The sequence below is a fragment of the Erythranthe guttata genome, chromosome 8 (genome assembly GCF_056151865.1).
Source record: "Erythranthe guttata isolate IM_541 chromosome 8, IM_541, whole genome shotgun sequence".
Taxonomy (NCBI): Eukaryota; Viridiplantae; Streptophyta; class Magnoliopsida; order Lamiales; family Phrymaceae; genus Erythranthe; species Erythranthe guttata.
Window position 1 is genome coordinate 1,280,793 of NC_142540.1, and position 22,100 is coordinate 1,302,892.

Sequence of the window (22,100 nt, forward strand, 5' to 3'; positions counted from 1 at the left end):
GTGAAGTAAATAAACTGCATTTTATGAACGAATATTCGTGTGTACATTGATACAAATGTGAAAAGAATACAAATGAAGCAAATAATATTCCACACCCTTCGATTTTTTTTCGTATACACAAAAACATATAATGTGTGCTGTATTCTGTCACCTAATCTTTTCGTCTTCGTAGTGGAATGGCAACGGCACCGATTTGAATGCTCTATATTTTCCGACGTTATTGAAATGCTCATTCTCCAATCTGTCCAGTTAAGGCATTCAGGTGTTAAACAAAACAAAATATCGTAGATATAATATATACGTCGAACGTTAGTATTTTTTTTCCCTCTCGATTTATAGGATTTTCAGACAAATCCAACGGTCCAAAAAAAATAAAAATTCATGAATAATCGAACCTGAAGAAATTCCAAATGCCACGACGAATAATCTCCAAGCAGGCAACAAGGGTAACCATGGCTTTCCTATGTAGAAACCTCGTCTCGTTGAAATCAAGAACCAACTGCATCCACACAAGTCTCAAAAGAATATTCACTACCTGCAAAATAAAAAGAAACATTTAACTCAAAATTATTACGAAGCAGTTTTTTTGGTATATATATATATATATATACAACAAACAAAAAAAAAAAGGAGCTTTGTCAACTTACTATAGCCACAAAATACACAGCTTTGTTCGATATAAGCAGCTTATCTCTCAGCCATGGATTTTTCGAATTCTTTCGCAATAAACCCCAATCTATTACAATATCCCAATAAGTATTATAAACAGTCGTAAAACCCGAAGTAGATGCAGCCATGATTCTCCAAAACATGGGCTTCCTAAGATTAAGACTATACATTGTCCTCATAACAAGTGCTGCAATAGTTGATAAGTACTTTAGGGCATTAAACCCTTGCATCGGATCTCTCTCCTCGAATAATCGCCGAAGGCACTGAAAAAAAAAATAAAAAAAATTAAAACCAACCAAAAGAAATTAGTTTTATTACCATTTTTTGGCAGACACAAGATTAATGCATGCACATGTTTTTCTTTTAAAATTTACCTGAAGAACCCTCGACCAATACGGAATAATGGCTACTACGATGTACAAAAGATCATAAACACTGGTTCCGAGGAATTTGTTCGATCTCTTTCTGAAATCTCCTAATGCATAGTAGTACACGTAAAACTGTATACTTCTGAATGCTTGCACCTGAAAAAAAAATACACGAAGACATATATAACAGTCAATTACTACGAGAAGAAGAACTTCGATTATGATTTTTTTTTTTTCCGGTTTATTACGTGAAGAATAAAGAATGTTCGTACCTGGCTTGTTAACTGATCTGCCAAGAAGAAGTCAGAAAGTGTAACCTACAAAAAAAAATAGAGTTTTACGTGTAATTCTTGTTTTGGATTTGTTATTACAACCTAAATAAGTATATATATACCTTGTAAAGTGGAGCACAAAGACAGTGCCATGCACAAGAAAGGAGAAAGTATCGGCTCGAGCGGTATATTATGTTCAAAGGACAAAATGTTATCGAAAGAACAACCTGTTAAACGAATATTTCATTTAAAGTTATTAATCTTTATATATATATATATACATATATAAAGGACTAAAACAAGATATAATAATTAGTTTTCGGACACACTTACAAGGACTAGAGCAAGTGGAACGAGTTCAGTTAATGTCTGAAAACGTTCAGTTCTTCGATCCATTTCCATATCGAGATTCGAAAGCACAGCAGCCAATGTGAGTACAGAAAGGCCGGAAGCAACGAGGAGTACTTCTCTAAATCCCAATTCTGTCCCTGGTTTAAATCCGAATATAAAAGGGTAGTTCACACGGTATTGCCTCCAATAGTACGTGTTCATTCCGTACATAACCATGTGTAGGACAATGAATCCAACGAAACTGCATGCGTCGATGCAAAATTTAAAATTAATATATTGATCACTTAATTCCGTCGAGGAAGAAATGACGAAAATGCCCTTGGTCGAATAAGTTGATAAAAAAAAGGATATGTACCTATAGAGTGTGAATATGCTCTCCATGTACTCCCCTCGTCTTTCGTGATTAAGAAGATCCCGAGCGTGTATCGAGATTATAATAGCAACAGCTAGTGCGATTGAGCAACCCGTAAATAAACCTGCATTGTATATGTGTATATATATATTAGAGAATTCTAAATTTTATCCAAGTAAGAGATGTTGTAAGAACGACGGAGTTTATAAATTACCAAGGAAAAAGGTTGTTCGGTGCCTCTCTACTTTATGGCCCGGTTTTAAAGATTTCATTCCTTTTCTGCGGTTTCCGTTCGCAAAGTGTTTAATGAATGTGGCTTCGGTTCTTTCTATGAGTTTGCTGACCTGAAAAACAGGACGAGGCCTATAAAAAACTTTCTTGAATCTGCAACGATCATATAAAATTTTATATTACAAAGTCCCATAATACTAAACAAACCTCATCGCAAGTTCCGAGATAAGATTTGTCAACCATCTCCAAGTACGATTTCGATGCACTCCTTGTAGTGATCTGCAAGAAGAAGAAACAAAAAAACATTATTTTTTTGGTCGAATATCCAGATCAAAAGCCGAGCAAATTAAAAATAAAAATAAAAATCGACAAATACCTTGTCGTACTTCTTCATTATCTTGGAGAATGCAAGCATATTCAAGAAACTGGCAAAACAATGCACCACTATATATCAGTCATCTACGTCAATTTTGAAAAATATAAAAATACACGATATATATATGTGTATATATATATATATATATATATATATATATATATATATATATATATATATATATATATATATATATATATATATATATATATGTGTATATATATATATATATATATATATATATATATATATATATATATATTTATACCAGTAGCTTTTAAGAAGTCGAAGCTGCTGACAGAATTCGACGAAGACTTTGATCATTTTCTCCTCTGCTCTTTTGAGTTCATCTTTGCTGAAAGAAAGATCAGATTTCGAACTCCCCAAAACATTCTTTAAAGTCGAAACCGGAGTATTGGGTTCGACATTGATTTTCACGTGATCCAAAATCTCCAAAGGAGCAGGCCTAAAACTATTAATATCATTCTTGTTTTTCTTGTTCCTCATCTCCAATTCACCTCCATAATTAACCCCTTCTTCACTGCTCATCTCAACTTCATGTATTGCATCCATTCTCACTCCTTCATATTCAAAAACACAAAAAGATTATTTTTTTTCAATTAAATAAATAAACCCAATAAAATTTAATCAAAAGGGTTCTTTTTGAAAAAAAAAAAAAAACAAAAAAACCTTTCTTGACTGGATTGACTGATGCAAGTACAGTTGCAGGAGCAGGGTTTGGAACCCTAATTTGTCGGGGAGAAAATTTGTGTTCTACATAAGGCTTATCCACTTTAATCCTTAAAGCAATCAAAGCATCCATTTGTCTGTTCAATTCTTGCGCCTCCATTTTCACTTCCTGAACTTTCTCCTTGTAAAACTTGACAACTTTGTTGAATTCTTCGTCGAGTCTTCTGAAGAACACCATCTCGTACTCTCCGCCTTCTTCGGAGGATTTGAGGAACATGGTCTGGTAATGTGTTTCCGCGCCGCCGCCGCCGTCGGAGCTCACTAGTATTACTTCGTCTTCGGTTTTCACGGTGGTTCCTCTCGTCAGCCCGCTGAAGGCCCGGTACATGGTGAGCCTCCTCTTAAGGGCCCTCGATCGGGCCTCCGGGCCCGATGGAGAAGATGACGTCAGCGCGTGCTCTTGTCGGAAAATCATGACGTCTTTGAGCAGTGATTTGAGGTTGTCGTAGTCCACGTAAGCTGTTTGCCATTCTTGCACCATTTGGGAAGCTAGCTCCTTCCCAAACTTCATCTTTGCTCCCTCTGCTGCAAGAAAAAATAATTTTTTTTTTTTTTTTTTCTTAAGAGCTGTTGATTTATGGGGATTGGAGATTTAATTTTATAAGAGAAAATTTATTCATATTTTTTTTTGGATTATTGAAAATGTCAACTTTGATAAGCAAGCAATTGTTTAAAGAGATTTGAACAGAATTTGGTCTTATTATAATAATAATAATAATTGATAATTTGATAATGTAGCTTAAGATCTGTACTCGGTGTTCAAATGAAGTTGGCTGCTCTAATTATGACTTAATTATTGTTTAACCATTGATTAGCCATGACAGATCTGTTTTCACTTATTTTATATTTGATCCACATCTTCCAAAAATACAACAGTTTTAGTATATTCCGTCAATTTTCCGTTAAAACTAACAAAACCAAGCGTGTATGTCCATCACTGTCTTACTTGATGGGGCCTACCTGTAAATTGACAGAAAAAACCACAAGTGGTGAATTATTGAAATATAAAGGATCAAATGTATTTTTTTATAAACATGACGGACCAAATATGAAATTGATGCAAACTTAAGGGCGAAAACTATAATTTCCTTGATATAAATCCATGCTTCCATTTCCCAGTTCTTACAGTATTACAGTGATTTTCTTTTTATAATTCATGTGTCAAATTTTCTTATACATTGTTTTGCAAATCTGTAAATTAATTAATTTTATTTTTTTTATTTTTTGTGAAGAAGATAAATTAAGTTAATGTAGCTAATAAGTCAATGAGTACGATGGTACAACCTCCTAATTATTTTGGCCTTTTTTAAACAATTACCTAATTAGACAGAGCTTATTATTTTAAGTTTTTTTTTTCTCATAATTTGTTGTAAGATGTTTACAAGTTTCTGCTTCTTTCATAATAAGTTGTTTTAGGGGATAATTTTATTTTAGGGGATAATTTTAAAAGGACATCTGAATCTGCATTTTCAATTGAAGTTAATTTTCCAGTAAATTTTCAAATACGATCAATTTTTAAAAATAAACATTACAAATCAACTTAAATCGCAATCACTAATTTTTATTTTAAAATCAACTTCTGCCAAGACCTATAATTATAAGTCTTTTAAAGTTTGCCGGCAATCCAATATCTTATTTAGGGTCGGTATAACAAATTGTAATTTTTGATGCTACGATCCATAAAATTTATTTAATTTTCAACAAGAAATTGACATTTATATAAACTATTTAGATGTGGGGAATTGGTCACATTCGAGAGCTGTACACGTTCAAGTTCAACCACCACTTGATCAAACATTAATAACATATATCTATGCTGAAATACCAAAATTGAATTATGAAATATTTATTTGATTATTGAGATAATATTTTAATATTAATTAAAATTTATCTACTCCAACTATGGTTATCAAATTAATTATCAATTGGAAGTTTATGGGTGATTTTAGTTGTAGTTGACACATATCAACTTTTGATTGGATGTTTAGATAGTTACGCTTTTGATAACTCAATTTCCAGAAAGTATTTTAACATCCCAAAAGTTAGATTATCAAAATAGAACCCTTATTTGATAACCCCACTGAAATTAAAAATTTATATTTTTAGTATATAAATGGTGGTTAATGGTTTGAATGCAATGTTTGATAACCCATTGCACTTGCTCTAACAATTTGCACTTATATTTTATTTTATTTTATTTTATTTATTTATTTTTTTAGCTTTATTTTTCCACTTGAAGATGGTTGATTTTGGAAGAACCAATTTCACACTGTTTTGAATGATCGTTTTCTGACCGACTTTCATTATAGTCTACCAACCAAAGATTAATTAACTACCATCTTCGTTTTTAAATAAGTGTAGTTTTTCAAATTTGGACAAATCTTAAGAAATTTAATAAATATATTTTGATTTCAGAAAATAAATGTTGTTAAACCAAAATACTAATGTTTACAAATTAATACAGAGAGTGTTTCGTGTTGGAGAGAGTTAATAAGGACATAATTAAAAAATATGTAATTTATCGGCATTGAAATTTTTAAGTGACAGACAATATTGAATAGACGAAATTCTCAAAAGGTCATAATACGTGCGTGACGATTCTCCCCGTATTTTTTTGGAGTCGACTAGTTTAATTATTGTACTAACCGAACACCAAATAAAACTCAGTTCTCGAATAAATCACAGCTTAACTTATCAACCAAACGAGCTCTTCGAATTTGAACAATTTTTGGATGATTCAATCAACACGGAAATTTATAGGTATTCAAGAAAAGGTCAAGCTTCCATGCGCGTTTAAGTATCCAAACAACTTAAGTTTGCTGCTGCACGAAAAGAAAAAGAAAAAAAAAAACTGCGTCGTTTCACGTAAAATTGCACGACATAAATAAGCAGAAACAGGACATACCAACATATATCCCAACATATGTGGGATTTTACTTTGAAACATAACAAAAACATTAAAAAAACCACAAGCATTATCAGGCATACATACAAGTTTACTTTTTTATTTTCTGCATATGGTTAAAACCAGTATGCTTAGAATACACTCAAAAACAAAATACTAATTAGAAAAAGAACACACACAACACTTTATTTAGTAGCTTGAAAACGGCATAATCCATTTTTTCGGAATACATCAGACCATTGTTGCTTAATCATCATAGTGCTTACGGTGGTGGTGCTTGTGGCGGTGCTTCTTCTCCTCGTCTTCATCGTCCCCAGAGTTCTCATCTCCCTGCCAAATTTGCATATTATCAATTATTATGTCCGGATCACTAATCGTAAACTGGAAAATCGAAAATGTAGCTAAACGAATTCCAACCAAAATAGATCAATAAACTGAGCAAACCATTACCCTAAAAAAATATGGCAAGGTTTCAAGATAAGCAAGCATGATCATAAAACAGCTCTCCTACTCCAGTATTCAATACAGAAAGAAAGCCATTGACAGTTCTAAAGATTCACTTATTGCACTGTAATTTTTTACTTCCATTCCTCAATATAAGGTACGGGGTATATACTTCTATATTATAGGCTAATTTACGGCCAACCCCTAAGGTAAGGTCAAATTACGAAAACACTCCTCATGTTTATGGTGTCAAATTCAACATAATTTTCTAGATTATGTGGAATGTTCTCTAGTTTGTACTCGTTTCGTGCAAAAAAAAAAAGACAGTTTCTGATGCACCAAAATGTGGAACTGAAATGTGATAAAACGGGTACAAACTAGAGAATATTCCACATAATCTAAAAGATTCCACGAAATTTGACAATGCAAGAGTGGACATGTAAGAATATTCATAGTTGAGGGGCGGTTGTATTTATCCAAACACGAGGTCTTTTTTCTTCGTAATTTGACATTATCTCATAGGGTAGCCGTAATTTACCCTATATTATATATAAGCTGCCGAACTATAGTAAAAATGATGACAATAGTCTAATGCAAAAAAGAGAGTGTCCCAAAAAAAAAAAAAAGGACAAACGAGCAACATCAATCAATCAAAGCTTGCAATCATAAAACATAATCAACAAGCAGTGAAAACCAAAATGAAACATAAAACGCAAAGCATTAAAAATAATAGATTAAATATAGAAAGCTCACATATTTCTTGCGGCCATAGCCTTCATCATCGTCACCTTCACGCCTCTCATAGCTGGGCTTCCTGTAATCCTCTTCCTCAGACCTACCATAGCTTGGCCTTTCGTAACCCTCCGCCTGATAACTGGTTGGCCGCCCATAACCACCACCACCACCGCCACCTTCCTCTTCCCCATACTCAGGTCTCTTCACATACCCACCAGATCCATATTCCTCGGCCTCGGGTCTCCTTCCGTAACCGGATCCACCGTATTCAGGCTCCGATTTCCTCCCGTACTCGGGAGCAGGTTCCTCGTACTCACTCTTCCTCCCGTACCCACCGGATCCATATTCAGGCCTCCCACCAAATTCGGATCCACCACCGGATCCGTACTCACTCTCTCCACCGTAACTGGGCTTGGGCCTATCGTAGCCGTATCCAGGCTCCGACGGCGGCGGACCACCGTAAGATGGCCGAGCAGGGCGGGGCTTTGGCCGGGCGTAGCTCTTGTACTCGTTATCCAAAGCCTCATCCCCATAGGCGGATGGCTCAGCGTACGAGGTATACTGGGGGCGATCGTAGTCGAAGCTCTCGGAACCGGAGGAGGTGATGGGGTAGCAGGTCTCCTCGGAAGGGGGGAGGGGGCGGCCGTAGGTCAAAACGATGTCGTATCCGCCGCCGTAAGGGGTGGAATCGAACTCGTCGAAGTCGTCGACCGCATCGCCGTCGTGGTGCCCTTTGGGAAAGTACGACATTGTTGATTGATTTGAGCTGAATTAGGGATTTGTAATCTGATGAAATGATTTTGTGATCGGGAAAAAAGTCGTTGATACAGTGTGTTTATATATACTTGGCGATCGGATCTCGTGAGAGGTTTTTACACGGTGTGGCGTCGGTGCACTGTATTATTAGCTGTCCGGATTATTAGGATCTAATCTCCGTACATTTAATACAGATGGACGGACCAGATTTTGTTGCTATAAATAGATTTTTAAATCCAACGTGTCACGTTTATTCGACCGTGTTGGCCTGCAGCCCGTTGACTATTCCAACTGGGCTGTCGGCAGAAGTAATTTGTGGCCTAGTTATATTTTCAAATTGGGCTTATACAGGTCTAAAACTGTATAACCACAATGATAATTAACTAAAAATAAAATTAAAACTTCTAAACAAAATAAATTAAAAGGGTAAATTACAACCAACCCCGTAAGGTATGGTCAAATTACAAAAAAACCCCTAATGTTTGGATAATTACAACTACCATTAACTATGAATCTTTTTACATGTTCACTATTATGATGTCAAATTCAACATAATCTTCTAGATTCCGTGGAATGTTCTCTAGTTTATACTCGTTTTGTGTAAAAATACATTTTCTGATGCACCACAATCTCATATATACAACAAAAAAACATATCTTATGGTCATCTTGCTTCAAAATGTGGAGCTCGAATAGGATACAACGGGTATAAAATTGAGAATATTCCATAGAATCTAGAAGATTCCACTAAGCTTGACACCGCGAGAGTGAGCGCAGCGCGTAAGAAGATTTATAGTTGAAGGCCCAAACATGAGTGGTTTGTTCGTAATTTGACCATACCTCATGGGGGTTTGTAATTTACCCAATTTAAAATGATAATCCTCCTATTAGATTTAATTACAGTGACTAATCAGATTTATATGATCTTTAATTACAGATAAGAAAGCTAAAGTAAAGGAATAAACTTTTTCTCCACCATAAGAAGCACCGACTTCTTTGATTATACTCTCAACTGTACTCACTCTCTCCTCTCCTTCGCTCCGCAACAGTGTTTGTTGCAATCTTCGTGGACCAGATCGGAAACTGCAGTTGCCGGCAGCTGGACTGTTGTACATGGGCACCAGGATAATCACGGTGGCGCAAGAAGGCGCCGCCGATTACCGGACCGTTCAGGAAGCGATAGACGCGGTCCCACTCAGCAACACGTGCCGCACCGTGATTCGCATCGCACCCGGCGTTTACCGGCAGGTGTTGTACGTGCCGAAGACCAAAAACCTCATCACGCTCGCCGGAATCCGCCCCGAGGAGACGGTGCTCACGTGGAACAACACCGCCGTCAAAATCGACCACCACCAGGCGGCGCGTGTGATCGGAACCGGGACGTTTGGCTGCGGGAGTACGATCGTCGAGGGGGAGGATTTCATTGCTGAGAACATCACCTTCGAAAATTCAGCTCCCGAGGTACGAATTTTCGAGAGTAATCCCCTAGAAATGGAATTTACTGCTTCTATTATTCTGTAAAAGGGGGCCGAATTAATTATCTGTAGTAGCATTGATTTGATCTGAATAATTTTAGGAATATAAATATATTTACGTGTTTGCCATTGTAGTGAGCTTCAGTTGAATTTTTCAAGTTACTTTGCAACTAGAAATTGTTTCTTCAGTCTGCTAATTTGTGATGCCTTTCTCTTTAACTTCATCTAGGGTTCAGGGCAGGCTGTGGCAATTAGAGTGACGGCCGATCGTTGCGCATTCTACAATTGCAGATTTCTTAGTTTTCAGGTATATTAATCGTTTATTAGCTGCTGAGAATGCAGAAACGAAGAACAAATTCTGCTATCTAAGTTTCTCGGATTGGATTTTTGCTTTGTACATTCCATCGTATAGACTCTTCAAATCATTAAAAAAATCTAATCGATTTATCATTTTTGTTCCATCGGAACTTGGTATTCGTGCAGGATACTCTGTATTTGCATCACGGGAAGCAATATTTGAGGGATTGCTATATTGAAGGAAGTGTAGACTTCATTTTCGGTAACAGCACCGCTCTTTTGGAGCATTGTCATATTCACTGCAAATCCCCGGGTTTCATAACAGCTCAAAGCAGAAAATCTTCCCAAGAGACGACTGGATATGTATTCTTGAGGTTCGTGCCGTTAAATTTTGTCGTTAGCTTTAACAACACAACGCTAAATAGGAAACTGTAGTATTCCATTCTAACTATATCTAGTTCTATATTAATCTGCTTGTGATAGTTAAACTGCATAGATATGATCCCAAATTCTGTACCATTAGCAAATTCCGTAAGAATTCCTGCGATTCCAATACGTAAAATAAATAATGAACGAGTTCTCTTGGACACTGGCCATTCATTTTCCTAGTTAGAATGCCTTTACTGGACACATTTGTTGCTATATGTATATAAATTGGATTTTTTTTTGGAATTAGTGTAACTTTTGACCTGACAATGATAAACAAAAGAATAGTGTTTGTTTCGCTATACCGATACACTATGATCTTCTTGAAGATGAGTCCTTACTTGAAAAACAATGATTACCAATACTAAGTCAGTAGGTCTATATATATATATATATATATATATTAATGTGTGTATGTGTGTGTGTGGTGATGCAGATGTGTGATTACTGGTAATGGAGGGACACAGTACGCATATCTTGGGAGACCGTGGGGACCGTTTGGTAGGGTGGTCTATGCATACACATACATGGATGGTTGTGTTAAGCAAGCTGGTTGGAATAACTGGGGGAATACTGAGAATGAAAGAAGTTCTTGCTTTTACGAGTACAAGTAAGTTTATTGGGAAACTGAATGCAATTTTCAAAAATGACATCTCTTGTTTTCATTTTCGACCTTTTTTATTTATTTATATAATTTGAAAAAAAAAATATATTGGAACAATTATTGCAGGTGCTTTGGGCCAGGTAGCAGCCCGACGAAGCGTGTGACGTGGGCGAGAGAATTGATAGACGAAGAAACAGAGCAGTTTCTTGGACATAGTTTTGTTGATCCAGACACACAGAGGCCTTGGTTGGCTCAGAGGATGGCTGTGAGGATACCATATTCAGCATAATTTAGGATATGTGACTGAAGTTGTTACTCTTTTGTTTTGTACAAGGATGCAATAATAATTTCGGACGAATGATATTATTCGAGAAAATTGAAACCTTCAATTCTTGTTCTTGAGCAATTGCATTTAGGCGGTGTTTGCAAAAGCTTTTGAAAAGTGATTCTGAGCTTCTTTCGTTTTTATGTTTTTTTGGGCTCAAAATCATTTTTGCAGTACTGACTTTTGTTTCTACTTCTTTAAAATAAGTACTTTTAAGCTGAAATATGACACCAACTTCTTTTAGAATAAATTGCTTAATGTTGATTTGTCCTACAGTTCACGAATATAACTTATATAACTTTCAGAAATAAACACTTCACCAATATAACTTATAATCACTGACTTTTGTTTTTTCTAAAAACTTTTATTTCTTATTTTTTTTAATCGATTTTTATAATTCTGAATAACGATATTCGAGTGTTGAAATGGGTCCCGCGTGAAGAACACCTGTCACGTTCGTAGCCAATAATAGTTTGACACGTCAGATAAAACTCAGATATGGTTGTCTTCTTCTTCAGTGAGACTCTCATCTCCCTCCCCATGCCTTCTTCGCCGACCTCAAAATCGGTGTTCATAAAATAAATAAAAAAGTGATGAACGAGTTCGCCGCGGCGGCGCCGTCGTGCCGGAACGTGCTATTACCTGGCGGCGCATCGAATTTCAGGAGATGTCCGATAAACCTAATTCCAAAATGGCAATGCAATATCTCGAGGTTGGGAAAAAGGCAGAAGCGAAATACGAAAGTAGAAGCGCAGATGGTGAATCCGTCTATTTACTCTTCCAGAATTTCCACCGACATCTCTCTCTACGAAATTCCCGGGGTAACAAAATGCTTTGCAATTTTGTTTTCTATTTACAATAATTTTGAATTTGGGGTTTAATTTGGATAATGAACAGGCTTCATTTGATCAGTATTTGGAAGATAAACCTAGGGTTTTCAAAGCCATCTTTCCCGATAAACGCAGGAGCAACCAGCTCAATGAGGTTACCTTTCCTAATTCTCCCATTTCTCCTTTCTTCTTCCCTTTGACTTCTGGTTAGGGTTTTCGCAAAATTTTCCCCATTATTCTGGATTTAATCACAATTCACAACAACTATTATGAACACCTTTAATCGAAAATTGGGCAAAAAAAAGCATCCACCTTTTTACTTTCAAACTAGATTAATTTGAATACATGCTTTACATAAGTATGTTATCACGATTTCTGAGCTTATTTGAAAGCAGGATGAGTGGAGAGTTCACATGCTACCGATAGAATTCCTATTCCTAACGGTGTCTCCAGTGATCGACATGCGATTAAGATGTAAATCTAGTGGGACAGAATATCCACCCGGAGTTCCACAAGATATTTCAAAGGTTCTTCAGCTCGATATCGTAAGATAAAATTCCACACAAAATCTTCTCTTTTTTGGAATTAGCAACCAATCACATGCCATTGTAATAATGCCAGATAAGATGGGAGCTCCAAGGATTAGACGAGATGCTCAAGCCGTCTCAATTTTCCCTCGGTGTAAAGGGGGCTCTGTATCCCGATAGACGGGGCCCACGATGCAGGCTGAGAGGTCAACTAAATATGAGCATAAGCTTTGTTCTTCCACCTATGCTTGGATTGGTTCCTGAAGATATTCGTCGAGATGTGGCAGAATCGGTTAGAAATCTGAACCATTTTTTTTTTTTTTGCGTTTTTTTGTTCTTTTTTTCGTATTAGTGAAATTGTTTGATGGTGCTTTTGTGCATAGGTTCTCAAGAGATTGGTGGAGAATATGAAAGATAAAGTTAACAGCAGTTTGATCTCGGACTACAACGAATTCAAGAGGGAAAGGCCAAAGGCTTTAGCATGACTGAGGATGGTAAAATGCAGACAAATCAAGTAGATTTAATATCGAGCAACGTATAGAGATTAAATTGAGAATCCCTCTTCGCCTAGTTTTGTAAACTGATGTATACATGTGTCAATAACTCATCATAATACAAATATTCGATTGCAATTTTCAATTACCGTTTCCTACGTTCGATGTTGGGATTTTGAAATCGTACGAAACTCTTCAAGGCCTGGTCTGGGATGTTAATGGAATAAATACGATTGGTTGAATTTGTCAGGATTAACAGTCAAATGTAATATGTAATTATCTTATATTTGGAATTTGTTACGATTATTAGGATTACATCGTCTATCAAGTCATGTCCTAATTCCCAACCGGGTATAACGGTCACAATACTCGATGAAATAAAATCCAACACATCGATTGCATCACCATGATTGTCTACATTTAACTGGATTTTGTGATCCAGGTCACCAGTATTCAGAACAAGAACACGAACCGTCTTTAAACGAGTGAAAACGATTCCTATCTCTAATAACTATCTCCCTCTCATATATTTTGGAGGCAATCTTCATTGCAGAATGACAATCTTGGCATATTCTCAAATTCTTAAATATATAAAGAGGGGTGCCAGCTTTTGTACTAATCAGACCAAAACAAACTGCCAACTTCTCACTGTGACACAGCAAAGCTTGCTCTTTTTCCTCCTCCTCGTTACTATCAACTCCTCCACCACCACCCGATAAAATCTGAGAGGCAATGTCAGGTAAATAACCGGCCGATTTTAACTTCCGAATCATCTCATCCAACATCGAGTATATCTCTTTAATCTGCGGATGCGATTTCTCCCCTGCACTAAACTGATGAACTTGTCCATTAATATACATAGTACTAATCCCAGGAATTTTCCGGATTCCCCTGTCTCTAAGATCCTTTCGGAAAGAATCAGCCTTTTCCGATTTTCCCGACAGAGCATACATGTTCGAGAGCAAAACATGATGCTCAGTGTTGTGTGGATACAATCGAACCAAATCTCGTACAACCCGTTCGCTCATTTCTTGCATTCTGTGAACTTTGCAGGCTCCTAATAGAGAACCCAAGACAACCTCGTTTGGTTTCATTGGCATTCTCTTTATTACAGCCTCCGCTTCTTCTAAATGTCCCGCCCTGCCCAAAAGATCCACCATGCACGCGTAGTTTTCCATCGAGGGCTTTATATTGTACACATTTTCGAGGCTGTAGAACAGTTTCCGACCCTCGTCAACTAATCCAGAGTGACTGCAAGCACTCAAGACAGCTGTGAAAGTCACGTCGTTTGGTTTGATCTCTTCTACCATCTCTTTGAACATATCCAAAACCATGGCACCCTTTCCATGCATGGCTAATCCACCGAGCATAGCATTCCATGTGACCACGTTTTTTGCAGGCATGGATTTAAATACTTGAAGAGCACTGTTAAGCCTGCCACATTTTGCGTACATATCGAGCAAAGCCGTTTCGAATTTAATGTTTGTTGTTGCGTCTATTGTTGCTCTTAGAGCATGTGAGTGCACCCATTTGCCCATCACAACATCCCCCGACTGTGTACAAGCTGATAACAACGAGCAAAGGGAAGTGGAATTTAGTTGCAACTCAGAACCAAGAATCATTTCCCTCAGAAGGCGAAAAGCTTCCATGCTAAACCCATTCTCGACGTACCTCGAGATCATGATCGTCCAAGCAATCTCATTTCTCTCAGGCATTTCATCAAACAGTTTCTTGCCTTTCACCAGTCCTTCCCATTTTACCACGCCCCACAATAGCACCGTCCAAGAAACAATATTTCTCACCGTTGTTTCATCAAACAACCTCTTAGCATCGATCATCAGCCCGCACTTCACGTACATATCCATAGCAGCATTCCGAGCTTTGATGCAGAAATCCAAACCCAATTTAATCATACAGGTGTGCCCTTGAATTCCAAACACACTGTTTCCAACCCTAGCGCAGGTGCCGAACAAGGAAACCACTGTGATCTCGTCGACTGAAACTCCTTCTCTTCGCATAATGACAAATAAATTAAGAGCATCCATGGGCGAACCGAAGCGGCCGTGACAATCCATAAGCGCCGTCCAGTCCACCGTATCTTTATCCGGAACGGGAATTTCGTCGAACAGTTTGCGCGCAGACCCTACATCGCCGCAGGCAGCGTACATCTGCAGAATAACGTTGCGGAGAAAAGACTTTGGAAGGCCGAGAAGGTTTGCAGTGATGGAGGCGGCGTGCAGCTTCTGGCCCGCATCGAGAGATGAGTGTCGAGCACAAGATCTTATCACTGCTCGGCAATGGCGAACCAGTGAAGATGGAGTGGTGTTCACAATTGGCCATCTCATAAGTAAATATTTGGACGGAAAGCCCCCTTCAATTACCTCTACTTTATAGTTTCTGATCGTACCCCCAATAGTAAGACTTTTTATTTATTTATAAGGGCCTCCAAAATAAGGAAAATCAATATTTGACCACAAATGAAATGTATTCTCATTCAAAAATAACATAATATTATTTTCATTCAAATAAATAAATAAATAAAATAATGCTACCATATTACCTGTGAAATTATATGCTATTTACTTATTTACACTGGATGAATCTAAACCGTAGATCTATGCACAATCACACACAATCATGATATTATTACCCACACTTGTATTTCTTTGATTGCTGTTATGGCGGTAGAGTTACGGAGGATCTAATCAACAGTAGGCGACGGGTATTTTCTATAAGTGCGAATTACAACTCAAGAAATCTCCACTGTATACACTCCAAAATCAACTCATAAATGAAATTTGCAGAAAAACTAGAAATGAATTACAAATTGAGTATAGAAGAATCCTGGGAAAAAAAAACTTCCTGTAAAATCGAACCACCTATCTTATTTCAGCTTTGAAGTTCAATGTAACGGTATACTTAACGCTGTGTTATGGTACATAATATAGTTTTATGCTCTAGCAATACAGTCCTGCAAAAAAGAAAGGAAAAAAAAAAATCAAAGATAAATAATCCAACTCTCCATCCTCAGAAACATAAACAATAGAGCCATCAATTTAAAGCCATCCTCGAGAAATCCCCCATCGTTTCGGGTTTAAGTAGATGCAGTACAGATTTATCAACACGGACCAGAAGTTAGACAAGCCCATATCACTCAGCAGGTGGAAGAATAGGGCATATGCTTCTCTCCTGCATAAATTCATCATCTTTGATACATATATATATATGTATGTATATATTCTTAAGCCGTGGTTTCGTTTGGTGGAACAAGTACATTCCCCTCGGATAGAGGGCTACATCCACTTTTAGCTCGATTTTCTTGCAACTTCTCCAGCTCTTCACCTGGGAAAACTTCCAACTGCACAGACGGGGCTATTTTTTGCACGTGCAACCAAGTTAACTCCCAAAAGCTATCTCCTCCAACTGGATCGCTCGGCACAAGAATCCCACTTGTCTTCATCACTAACAACGTATTCTTGAGAAGCTCCGGAACTAACTCATGGATCTTCTCACTCCTTCTCCCTCTAAATCTCATGTTCATGTATCTTTCCATACAACCAAGAACTTTCAACCATAGTTGGCAGAAAGAATTCGAGCGGGAGATATCGCGTAAGGATTGTAAAAACACTTTCGACATGAGTTTGATGGACAAAATCATCGAGCCCTCGATGAAGCGGTAGTCCTTTGGGGAAAGCTGATTAGACATTTCTGGTAGTTCATCGAGCAGAGTGAATATCACTAGATCGAAACACTGCAGCCACAGATCAGTTGGTATTCGAATACCATCCACACCCGTCAAGCATCTCTGTAAGAGAGTAATAGCATGGTTTCTGACTTCTTCTCTGTGATCTGTGCAAACTTTTCTCAGTGCCTGCACAAGCCTCATCCACATTTCGAGTATATCCTCAGACATCTTTATTGCAGCTTCCTCGCCCGCAGCTTCCTTAGTCTGGTAAAACCATGTCACCAGACAAATAACCGAACCAGACATCAGGTCTAAGGATCTGACGGATCGTTCAACATTCCCCACACGGGACTCTGCGAACTGCCTGGCGGCATTCGCACAGAGCACATAATTTGCGGGGGACAGGTGGGCCCCGTCAGACATGATGTAAGAGAGAGTCTCGAACCCTGCTTCGGAAGCTTCCGGATGGCGAGCTGTGATGGAGAGTAAAGATATGATTGTCCTCCAACCCATATGAGATCTTATCTGCATTGCGTTTCCTTTCACAAGGTGCATCACCTCCTGTGTGATCTGTTCACAGTAAGCATCTGCCACCCGAGCGTCGAGCTTCAATACCAGCTGCAGAGACTTGAGAAGCTCGTCGGTAAGGTTTTCCTTGTAAGGAAGTAACCTCTGGCATATACGAAGGAGCCCAAAGACAGCCTTCTCAACAAGAGTAGATGGCATTACAGTTGATTGAACAACGTTTGCAATGTACTCGTAAACGTTTTGCCACAGAAGCATGATTCTATCCCGATTGTTTAGAGTGATCGCTATCAGCAACTCCAGACAGAAAACAGCTGTCTCTTCGTCTTCCAGAGAGTTATTATTCCCTTTGAGAGGTCGTCCTGCTGCCATGACAAGGGCACGGACAAGCTGTAATAACGAATCAGCTTGCAGAAACTTGCTCTCGGCGAAAATGGTGTCGATGTGACAGTTTTGTATTGCTTGCAGAGTGCGCTGACGAGCTGCCAGCTGTTCTTCTGAGGGTTGTGGTGCAGGTTCCTCTGAATCGTAAGATAAAAGCAGGCTAAAGCGGCTCATAATGCCGGATGATTTCCTTGCCGGAGTTGCTGGCGGCACCTGAGATGGTGGTGAATGTGCAGCGGATGTTTTCACTTGATCATTATCAGAAGAAGGAGGCTCCAGCTCGTCGGTAGCATCACTGGCAAGACGAGCAGGAAGAAGGCCTATCTTCTGTAGACTCAAGATGCAGTCCAGTATGTTTCTCCAGCCTGAACGAATGTGGTCGCTGTAGCGGTTTGCAATGGTGAAAACTGCTATAGTGGCCATCTTAGCTTTTATGTCATCCCCGAAGTAGAGAATTGATCTTTCGTTGAAAGATGGATGCAACAGAGTAGTAAATTTGCAAAGAGATACAACCAAATCATCCAGTACTTCGCCGAAATTATATGAAGCCGAGAGTTTAGCTATGGCCAGATATCCATCAATGCACGACTGTAGAACATAATCCTGCTCTGCGTGATCAAAAACCACAGATATTGCAGCAATTGCAGGACCGGATAAAATAGCAAACATGTCGTAATCAAGATGGGAACCGGAATCAGAGACAATGTATGGAGATGTCTGCTTTGCTTTGTGTGTTAGACCAAGCCAGTGACTTCTCGTGAGAATCCCAGAGGCACCACCTTGATCTGGAACCATACGGATTTCATTTTCAGAGATGGAGTGATAAAGCTCAGACAAGAAATCTCGAGGAAGATCGTTTCCACCATTAATATTTCGATTGTTCCGAATGAAATCTTCTTCGCTCATCTTCTTCTTGACCTGTGAGTTGTGTTGATCAGTGTTGAGCAATATTAAAGAATATGACAGCAAGAGAGCAGCATCTTTGTTGACCAAAATATCTGAGGATTGCTCAAAATAGCTCTCCGCAAATGCTTCAACCACTCTCTGTATCTTCTGAGACTCTCCGGGCAATCTGAAAGTTTCCAAGAAAATCCGCAAAGCAGTGTCCAAATTCATGTCCTGGAAATCGAAAGTCCTAGCAAATTCATGAAGCACTAGTACTGAAAATTCATCATGACCTCCAAGAAAATCCCCGATAAGATTTTTATCCAATCCCATTGCATACCTAAAGACGCATGCTACACTTCTTGGATCTAGTTTGTCAGGCAAAAGATGTAATCCTTGAAGAAATTCTAGACCCTTCTTGGGATCCCTGTTAAAGTGATCAACACCAGTCATCAACATTCTCTTTAAGTTCTTCATATTATGAACAAAAGGAACCCAGTGAAGGGGTTCGTCATAATCATGACATCTCAGGGTCCAAAATGGCTTAAATTCTTGAAGTTCTAGGGAGGCTTCTCCTGGACCCGATGAATCGTGGCCTACTCTTTCAGCCATACCATGAAGCAAAACAATCAGACCGTCCAAAGCAAGTGTGTTCATTGCAGATAAAGGGCTGTTTACTGGAAAAGCACTCCTCGATAACAGGTTGGCAAGGCCTTCAAACACATTGCTGCAGGATATATCACAATCATAATTGGCGTACAACTCGGTGACAAACATTGGCTGCCTGCAGAAGTCAATAAGAGCTTCCATAGCAACCTCCTGCTGTTGGTAAGAAGCCCCATGCTTACTCTCTGCAATCCTCAACAACACTGTAGAAATAAAAGCTTCGAGCTGTAGTTTTAATTTAGTACGGAGATGGTGATAAAGATTGAGAACTATGCTACATACTGTCGAAAGAATTAGTGGACTCATAGACAAACCAAACTGCATCAGGTTGTAAAACAATTCATCTTGTATCAGAGCTAATAATTTAGGATGATTTCCGAAAGACGCCCCGCCTAACTCTATTGCAGAATTAATCAAACCCAGAGCAAATAGAGGAACATCTTCATGGTATGCTATTGGATTAGATCTGGGGCCAACTTCTATGTTTTCCATAACATTTAGAAGAGAGCACAAGAAATGGAATATTTCCACCATACACGGAACACCATAAGGATCCATCATTGAAGAATCAGCACTAGAGGTGCCATCTTTCACATGAGTGCTATCATCTTTTTTACTGTCAGATTCTACAGATGTGTAACCATCGGCATATTGCTTATCCTGTAGAGTGTGACTTGGTTCTGCCACATTATCCTGCAATGAAATAAGTCCTTCACACATGAATAACTTAACATAACTCATTTCACCCTATACTATACTTGAAGTTATAGAAAAATGGAATGGCAACAGATAGCTATTGAAAGTACTCTTTTGATGACCAAACTAAAGGATATTAATTCTCCCACTATAATTTATCTAAGGTTTGATGATTTATTATTTATTTAAAAAAAAAAAAAGCAAAGTAGAGTAACATGTTTATGAACTTGGAGCCAACATTATAAAGGTGGCAGAAGCATATTGCAGGTCTAAAATCTGGTTAAATATGCTACATAAGTTTGTTACCTCTGTGTTAGGAGAAGACTTGCTTCCATGAGCCAACTCATGACTTTTATCATCCAAATCAGGAAGGTGCGAAAAAATACACCTGACAAGTTCATGCATTGTGTGACGAGATATCCTTTGCAGCAGTTCACTTTTAGAGCTGGCCTGATGAACTATACGAAAGCAAGTGTTCACTATGCTACATACATGATGGTTGTTCAAACTAATTGATGCTTTATTTTTCATGCATGCCAAGAGAACTTGAAGAATCTTCATCAGTACAACTTCTTCAGATGCAGGATCAGTCACCTCGAAACGGCAGCTTGTCACAGCATCGACAATAAGGTGTAAAGCATTATCTACATTCACAGTCTCGGAATCAAGAATCTGTAGATTTAAGATTTTGTAAACAGACGACAAAGCAACGCCGGTGATTGGTGCACCAGTTTCATCAGATTTAATGATATCCAAAAACGGCTGGAGGTACAAAACTGGATCAATGGTATGCCAATGGTTTTGCCATGAAAATATATTCTTTCGGAGTTCCTTGAAGGACATTATTAGAGAATGCTCAATCTGCTCATCATCGGAAGCATACTGAACTCCCCATCTCACATTTCTCCTCATTACAGCCAAAACTGCGCCTATTTCTGAATTCACCATGCATGCCAAGGCTCCACCAGGGGGCTTGACCAAACAGTTAGCCCGGTCAACCAACCCATTGACTTCGTTGAGCTGATTTAGCGAACTCATAATAACCTTGCTACTACGCTGATCAACTTATGTGTATAATATGCATGGAGAAGGCCTTCCAGCCCGACCAAGTATTTCCCTTCACAATTTATTCACAAAATTAACAGAAATCAATAAACTTGACTTTACAAGATTTTGCTGCAGATGGAACACAAAAATAGAGAAATGCAAGTTAGGGGGGGAAAAACATCAGAAGATAATGGAACCCGATTGGTCCAATACGATCCTACTTTTGTGTGCTAAGATCTAACGATTAATTTGTGTGCTAGCTAATCTAAATGCAATAATGATCAGTATAGTGTCCTACACTAATCTCCATTCTTAAGTGCAATCAGTGATTCAGAGATCAATCGATAAACAAAGATCGACACAATTGTAGCATCCAAGAAACTAAATCACACAAAATTGAGCCAGCTTGATCAACTAACAATAGATAAATGCAAATTTTAGAGCTGATTATCCAATTACAGGTCGAAATTCACGAAATCGTACCATCGTGCCTAACTACATTTCCATCCACGAAAAATCCGCGCATGGATATAAAAAGGCAAAAACTCTGAAGCACGCAGATCTAAACTAACAGCAGAAAATTCCAACATTCAAAGCAAGATCTGCCACATCCGCATCCAGATAAATCAAAAATCACAATAACAATTGAAAGTGAAAGCGTCTATTGTTCTGCAAATAGTTCAGAAAATAGTACGCGAATTTGACAAAACCGCATCGATAGGAAACGTAGAGAGAGAGAAAGTTACCAGTTGGATCAGAAGCGACGAGTTTGAATGTGTGTGTGTGTGTGTGTGTGTTTTCTTCCTCCGCACGGGGTCGTCGCCTGCTACCAGCGGTGACAGGGGCGACAGTTTTTTGGCAAATATTAAAAAAATAAAATAAAAATATTTTTTTGGGTCAAAATGTTAAAATCGACGCGCTGCAGATCTCGGGTTTTTTGGAAACGCGTTTTTGCATGTGCTGTAAGATTAGAGGCAAATAGCGTTTTCAGCTCGCTTTCAGTTATGGGCTTTTCTCGCTCTTCTT

The 22,100-nt window shown here is 38.3% G+C and overlaps 6 protein-coding genes across 7 annotated transcripts; 2 read left to right on the forward strand and 4 right to left on the reverse strand.

The window, feature by feature from the left end:
* Nucleotide 1: 1 nt before the first annotated feature.
* LOC105970831 (EXS (ERD1/XPR1/SYG1) family protein) lies at nucleotides 2-4,144 on the reverse strand. 2 transcript variants are annotated; one of them, XM_012995658.2, is made up of 13 exons: nucleotides 3,310-4,144; nucleotides 2,888-3,200; nucleotides 2,620-2,668; nucleotides 2,451-2,522; nucleotides 2,227-2,356; nucleotides 2,016-2,136; nucleotides 1,643-1,901; nucleotides 1,432-1,536; nucleotides 1,310-1,354; nucleotides 1,044-1,193; nucleotides 648-932; nucleotides 396-535; nucleotides 2-241 (listed from the first exon to the last, which is right to left on the reverse strand). In XM_012995658.2, the coding sequence occupies exons 1-13, from the start codon at nucleotides 3,878-3,880 to the stop codon at nucleotides 148-150; spliced, it is 2,334 nt and encodes a 777-aa protein (XP_012851112.2). In that variant the 5' UTR covers nucleotides 3,881-4,144; the 3' UTR covers nucleotides 2-147. The 2 variants fall into 2 exon arrangements, with proteins under 2 accessions (XP_012851112.2, XP_088677637.1); XM_088821511.1 differs by having other exon boundaries at nucleotides 1,643-2,136; nucleotides 3,310-4,025.
* A 2,084-nt stretch (nucleotides 4,145-6,228) lies between these two features.
* LOC105970851 (uncharacterized) lies at nucleotides 6,229-8,401 on the reverse strand. The gene is made up of 2 exons (XM_012995678.2): nucleotides 7,472-8,401; nucleotides 6,229-6,604 (listed from the first exon to the last, which is right to left on the reverse strand). The coding sequence occupies exons 1-2, from the start codon at nucleotides 8,201-8,203 to the stop codon at nucleotides 6,521-6,523; spliced, it is 816 nt and encodes a 271-aa protein (XP_012851132.1). The 5' UTR covers nucleotides 8,204-8,401; the 3' UTR covers nucleotides 6,229-6,520.
* Nucleotides 8,402-9,107: 706 nt separating this feature from the next.
* PME31 (pectin methylesterase 31) lies at nucleotides 9,108-11,399 on the forward strand. Its single transcript, XM_012995688.2, has 5 exons — nucleotides 9,108-9,669; nucleotides 9,913-9,990; nucleotides 10,167-10,354; nucleotides 10,843-11,016; nucleotides 11,137-11,399. Exons 1-5 carry the CDS (start codon nucleotides 9,322-9,324, stop codon nucleotides 11,297-11,299), a joined length of 951 nt encoding a protein of 316 aa, XP_012851142.1. The 5' UTR covers nucleotides 9,108-9,321; the 3' UTR covers nucleotides 11,300-11,399.
* Nucleotides 11,400-11,721: 322 nt separating this feature from the next.
* Nucleotides 11,722-13,331, forward strand: LOC105970886 (uncharacterized). Its single transcript, XM_012995706.2, has 5 exons — nucleotides 11,722-12,156; nucleotides 12,233-12,319; nucleotides 12,561-12,710; nucleotides 12,787-12,984; nucleotides 13,076-13,331. The coding sequence occupies exons 1-5, from the start codon at nucleotides 11,929-11,931 to the stop codon at nucleotides 13,175-13,177; spliced, it is 765 nt and encodes a 254-aa protein (XP_012851160.2). The 5' UTR covers nucleotides 11,722-11,928; the 3' UTR covers nucleotides 13,178-13,331.
* Nucleotides 13,332-13,452: 121 nt separating this feature from the next.
* LOC105970875 (Pentatricopeptide repeat (PPR) superfamily protein) lies at nucleotides 13,453-15,593 on the reverse strand. The gene has a single exon (XM_012995696.2). The coding sequence runs from the start codon at nucleotides 15,529-15,531 to the stop codon at nucleotides 13,630-13,632; it is 1,902 nt and encodes a 633-aa protein (XP_012851150.1). The 5' UTR covers nucleotides 15,532-15,593; the 3' UTR covers nucleotides 13,453-13,629.
* A 458-nt stretch (nucleotides 15,594-16,051) lies between these two features.
* On the reverse strand, nucleotides 16,052-22,073 carry LOC105970904 (ARF guanine-nucleotide exchange factor GNOM). The gene is made up of 3 exons (XM_012995724.2): nucleotides 21,821-22,073; nucleotides 20,334-21,144; nucleotides 16,052-20,024 (listed from the first exon to the last, which is right to left on the reverse strand). The coding sequence occupies exons 2-3, from the start codon at nucleotides 21,063-21,065 to the stop codon at nucleotides 16,428-16,430; spliced, it is 4,329 nt and encodes a 1,442-aa protein (XP_012851178.2). The 5' UTR covers nucleotides 21,066-21,144; nucleotides 21,821-22,073; the 3' UTR covers nucleotides 16,052-16,427.
* Nucleotides 22,074-22,100: the final 27 nt, after the last annotated feature.

Excerpts from the sequence above, each read along its gene's own strand:
- LOC105970851 (XM_012995678.2), bottom strand. The coding sequence starts at position 8,203 with ATGTCGTACTTTCCCAAAGGGCACCACGACGGCGATGCGGTCGACGAC. Across the intron at positions 6,605-7,471 it reads GCTATGGCCGCAAGAAATAT|GGAGATGAGAACTCTGGGGA; the intron begins GTGAGCTTTCTA and ends CAAATTTGGCAG.
- LOC105970831 (XM_088821511.1), bottom strand. The coding sequence starts at position 3,880 with ATGAAGTTTGGGAAGGAGCTAGCTTCCCAAATGGTGCAAGAATGGCAA. Across the intron at positions 3,201-3,309 it reads AGTCAATCCAGTCAAGAAAG|GAGTGAGAATGGATGCAATA; the intron begins GTTTTTTTGTTT and ends TTGAATATGAAG. Across the intron at positions 933-1,043 it reads ATTGGTCGAGGGTTCTTCAG|TGCCTTCGGCGATTATTCGA; the intron begins GTAAATTTTAAA and ends TTTTTTTTTCAG.
- PME31 (XM_012995688.2), top strand. The coding sequence starts at position 9,322 with ATGGGCACCAGGATAATCACGGTGGCGCAAGAAGGCGCCGCCGATTAC. Across the intron at positions 10,355-10,842 it reads ACTGGATATGTATTCTTGAG|ATGTGTGATTACTGGTAATG; the intron begins GTTCGTGCCGTT and ends GTGGTGATGCAG. Across the intron at positions 11,017-11,136 it reads TCTTGCTTTTACGAGTACAA|GTGCTTTGGGCCAGGTAGCA; the intron begins GTAAGTTTATTG and ends CAATTATTGCAG.
- LOC105970904 (XM_012995724.2), bottom strand. The coding sequence starts at position 21,065 with ATGAGTTCGCTAAATCAGCTCAACGAAGTCAATGGGTTGGTTGACCGG. Across the intron at positions 20,025-20,333 it reads AGTCTTCTCCTAACACAGAG|GATAATGTGGCAGAACCAAG; the intron begins GTAACAAACTTA and ends ATTTCATTGCAG.
- LOC105970886 (XM_012995706.2), top strand. The coding sequence starts at position 11,929 with ATGAACGAGTTCGCCGCGGCGGCGCCGTCGTGCCGGAACGTGCTATTA. Across the intron at positions 12,320-12,560 it reads GGAGCAACCAGCTCAATGAG|GATGAGTGGAGAGTTCACAT; the intron begins GTTACCTTTCCT and ends ATTTGAAAGCAG. Across the intron at positions 12,985-13,075 it reads GTCGAGATGTGGCAGAATCG|GTTCTCAAGAGATTGGTGGA; the intron begins GTTAGAAATCTG and ends TTTTGTGCATAG.
- LOC105970875 (XM_012995696.2), bottom strand. The coding sequence starts at position 15,531 with ATGAGATGGCCAATTGTGAACACCACTCCATCTTCACTGGTTCGCCAT.